This window comes from Dendroctonus ponderosae, unplaced genomic scaffold (assembly GCF_020466585.1).
Source record: "Dendroctonus ponderosae isolate FM_Combo_2020 unplaced genomic scaffold, Dpon_F_20191213v2 Dpon_F_20191213_11, whole genome shotgun sequence".
Taxonomy (NCBI): Eukaryota; Metazoa; Arthropoda; class Insecta; order Coleoptera; family Curculionidae; genus Dendroctonus; species Dendroctonus ponderosae.
The window spans coordinates 3,389,125-3,393,373 of NW_026017213.1; the positions used below are offsets into that span (position 1 = coordinate 3,389,125).

The 4,249-nt window shown below is 46.3% G+C and overlaps 1 protein-coding gene across 1 annotated transcript; it reads left to right on the top strand.

The window, feature by feature from the left end:
- Window positions 1-965: 965 nt before the first annotated feature.
- LOC109542410 (serine protease inhibitor 88Ea) lies at window positions 966-3,474 on the top strand (the record flags this gene model as incomplete). Its single annotated transcript, XM_019911628.2, is given in 4 exon segments — window positions 966-1,517; window positions 1,574-1,997; window positions 2,055-2,290; window positions 3,072-3,474. Coding segments are annotated over 4 exon segments (1,248 nt in total). The 3' UTR covers window positions 3,357-3,474.
- Window positions 3,475-4,249: the final 775 nt, after the last annotated feature.

The window sequence follows — 4,249 nt, forward strand, 5'->3', positions numbered from 1 at the left end:
GGTTTTAGTTCTGCAAAAGCCTCATGAATTATTTGATCCAGTCGTTGTCGGCTTAAAATGACTTAAAAAAAGCTCAAAATGGCTATAAATTTGATTTTCCAACATTCCCCAAAGAAAAAAGTCTGTAGGCATCAGATCCGGAGATCCTGGTGGCCACCTTACAGGACCATGTTTTTACAAACTGTTTGTTGGGTATTTCGCCTCAAAAAAAATTTGTTTTTAAAAAAGAGAATTTCGTCACGTCTTTTATTACATTGCTAATGTGATATTTAATTTTTTTGCAATTTAATTTTCCAACATTCCCCAAAGAAAAAAGTCTGTAGCTGTCAGATCCGGAGATCCGGGTGGCCACCTTACAGAACCATGTTTTCACATTGCCAATGTAATAAAAGACGTGAGGAAATTCTGTAGTTTTTAAGACGAAAAATGTTTGAGGCAAAATACCCAACAAACAGTTTGTGAAAACATGAATCCGCCTCAACAATATAGAAGTTATTTAGAGGACCATGTGTTTATATCCAATTTCTAAAGTGAGTAGGTATTCAAATACTTTTTGACTATACCATAAATAACAGAGCGTTTACTTCACAACCGATGCTGTAAGAATGTGGGCAGGGATCACAGACATTTTTCTCTATCTCTTTTGACTTAGCCATTTTGAAGCTGATAGTTTTTTTAATTTTCGCCCTCTATGTAGGTGTGTCTTAAGCGAGCAAAGAATTTCAAGTTTGATTTTCCAACTTCAAATTTTCCCTTAAAAGAGCACGACACTTAAACTACCTTCCTGATAACACTAACGATTTCTTTGTGTAGTACACGTGCAAAAGTTTAAAAATTTACAAACTTATCTCACTTACAAGGAGATTCAAAACAAGCCCATATTAACCGATTCGCTAAAACCGACTTGTGGAAAAAGTCCGGCTTTCTCTCATACCCAACAAGAGAAACACACTCGCTATCGCAAGTGCTAATTAGTTCTCGTTATTGTTATTGTTGTTCTCATATCTTCTGCGTATTATCGCCAACATACAGTGGGCATTTCGCTGAAAAATGCACTAATTGGTTTCTTCATTGGCTGTTCATCGATTGGATTACCCAACGCTGCGTCACTGTGTCGAGAAAGTTGGCCAAACAAACGCAACTTTCTTCTGTCTGCCCAGTGGCGGTCGTTGCGTTATCTGAGAATTTCATTCATTTGCAGACGAACTTGCGCAATGAATCCCCTACTGGTCGCCCTAGTGGCGGTCATATCAGTGGCGTGCTGCGCCGCCCAACAGGAATCCTGTTTTCCGCCCTTTGAGGGCCACCAGCCCAACGTCAACTCCTACAACAACCTCTATGGGGGCGAGCAGGATTTCTCCCTGGCGCTGCTGAACGCCATCAACAAGCTGATGCCAAAGCAGAATCTCTTCTTTTCGCCCTATTCCACCTACCACGCCCTGTTAATCGCCTATTTCATGGCTGGGGGTGAGACCGAGGCCTACTTAAGAAAGGTGCTAAGGCTCGGGGACAACCAGGTAAGCGTAGGCAATTGTTCAAAGGCTTAGGCTGCAACTGATGTATTGCTGCTCAGCAAAGATCCGATATCTACGCCGCCTACAAGCTGGACAGGCTGCTGACTGTGCATCAGAACGCCGCCTATGAGTTCACCAGCGCCAACAAGATCTACGTGTCTGATACCGTGAAGGTGCGGGGGTGTGTGAACGCAGATTTTCCCCACGAGTTGGAGAGCTACCCCTTTAAAAGCGATCCGGAGGGTTGCCGAAACTCCATCAACCAATGGGTGGAAAATACCACGCACCACATGATTACCGATCTGTTGCCTACTGGTTCCATCGACGCCAGCACCAGTCTGGTTCTGGTCAATGCGGCCTACTTCAAAGGCGTGTGGGAGAACAAGTTCAACCCCAACCTGACCAGGCCGGACATCTTCTACGTCAGCCCCACTAAGCAGATCATGGTCGACATGATGCATGTGGAGGGCAGCTTCAGGCATGGTGAGTTCCACTGCTTCAGCCCTTCGCCGCTCTTCTAATGCTCTTTCCAATGGATAGACATCTCGGAGACTTTGGGGGCGCACATTCTGGAGCTTCCCTACCAGGGCGACAACATCAGCATGTACATTCTGCTGCCGCCCTTCTCCAACACGGAGGATTCCATCGACGCCACGTTGAAGAACCTCAACTTGGTGAACTTCCGGAAACTGGTCGAGCGCGACTCGCTGATTTTCCGCACTGTGCAGGTTTCCCTGCCCAAGTTCAGTCTGGAGACCACCATTGAACTGGTGCCGGTAAGCTGGCGGCCTTCCAATCACACCCCAACCATTAATCGTGTGTTTGTGCGCTAAACTAACCAGTAGGGGAGAGGTCTTCCTCTTCAGTTGAATGTGGTAGTTTATGTTGGCGTTGACTGGCTTATTCTACTCCTCCTATTGCAGAGATGTTTTTAGTTGAACGAATAGCGACTGAGAGAGCCGCTAAAGCGTTCAATGGCAGGTCACGCAGATGATGACCGAAATTAGATTGGGGGCGGGGCTTGAAACAATTAAAGACCACAAACTCGCTCAAAAAACACTCTGGCGAAACAGAAGGAGTAGGAAAGAGCCAGTTCGCTGCCTCAATCTGTTGGCTTAGATGTGAAAGTGACTAACACTGGTCCTTTTTGCACGGTAGGTTCTTGAATCGCTTGGTGTTGGCAACCTTTTCAAAGAGAACGCGAACTTTCACACACTCACCAATGAGAAGGTGTCAGTGGGCGAGGGCATCCACAAGGCGAAGATCGAGATCAACGAGAACGGGGCCCACGCAGCCGCCGCCACCGCCTTCCTCACCTGGAGGATGAGCGACGACGAGGACGTGTTCTACTTCAGATGCGACCGCCCGTTCATCTACCTGATCTACAACGGGAAGACGCATACCGTGCTGTTCACGGGCGTGTTCCGCCGCCCTTAGGTGGAGGTGGGGCTGGTTTGGATGGGGGTGCGCTAGCCTTAGGACTAATACTGTCTAAATACACTGACACTCTGCACTCGTTGTTTGCTTGCCGGCCACACTCACTCGGGGGTTTTCTAGGTGCTCGAACAGATGGGCGTGGGCGACTTGTTCCAGAGCGCCGGCAACTTGTCGGAGCTGTTGGAGGAGGGCGAGGCCCAGTTGGGGGGGGCGCTGCACAAGGCCCGCATCGAGGTCAACGAGGAGGGCACGAAAGCGGCCGCCGCCACTGTCCTGTTCAGTTTCAGGTCAAGTCGGCCTGCCGAGCCGGCCCAGTTCAACTGCAATCATCCCTTCATCTACTTCGTCTACGACAAAGTGCGCGCCGCCATGCTGTTTGGTGGCGTGTTCCGAAGGCCCTACTAAGCCCTCTTGTGATCCGTTACTTGTAGGTCAGTCTTTAGTCTTTTGAATGTTTGTTTTTTGTTGTGGTGATGTGCTGATTGCGCCGATCACTTTCAATATACGCTTTTCCAGTTACGAAGACTGGGTGTTTCATTTCGCATTTCGCCAGCGCCAAATATTTGCCGCTTCTGTCCAGGGTTGCCTGGTCCGAAAATCGAGTTTCGGTAGATAAGCTCGACACTTTTCGACAGAAAATCGGTAGACTCATTTTTCTTTCATTATTAAGGGCCAGAGCTGGTTGGGTAGTCCAAAACCTCACCAAAAAAAAATACTCCATAAAATCGCGCGTTTTTCAAAATTTGAATTTCTAAACTTACAGGAATACTAAATACTAAAAAATTCTAAAAATGGTATAAAAATAACTAAAAATTCCGATCATCCTATTCAAGTACGTCGTTCTACCGCCCAACGAAAACTTTCCCAAATTCGTAGAACTCAGGGCTGGAGCTTATTACAAGCTCCTCCCTACGCGAAGAATCTGGGGTAAATTTGACTCAAACTCCACCCAACCTGGGGGTGGGAATCTGTCAATAAATAAGGGTGAAATCACGGGCAGTACTGTGAGTTCAAATTCGCATTAGAGCAGCAATTATCAATGTGATTTCGTGTTAGTGTAAAAATCAACATCAGGTGAGTTTCTCACAGAGTAGCCTTTTCAATACTTCTTATTGCTTTAACATTCAAGATAATGTTAAAGAGTGAGTTCTCCCACAGAGTAGCCTTTTCAATATTCGTTATTGGTTTAACATTCAAGATAAAGTCAAAGAGTGAGTGTTTCTTCATAGAGTAACCTTTTCGACTTCACTTGAACATTCACTTTCTTTAAACGTCACTTTACCTTTCTTCTGTTGAGT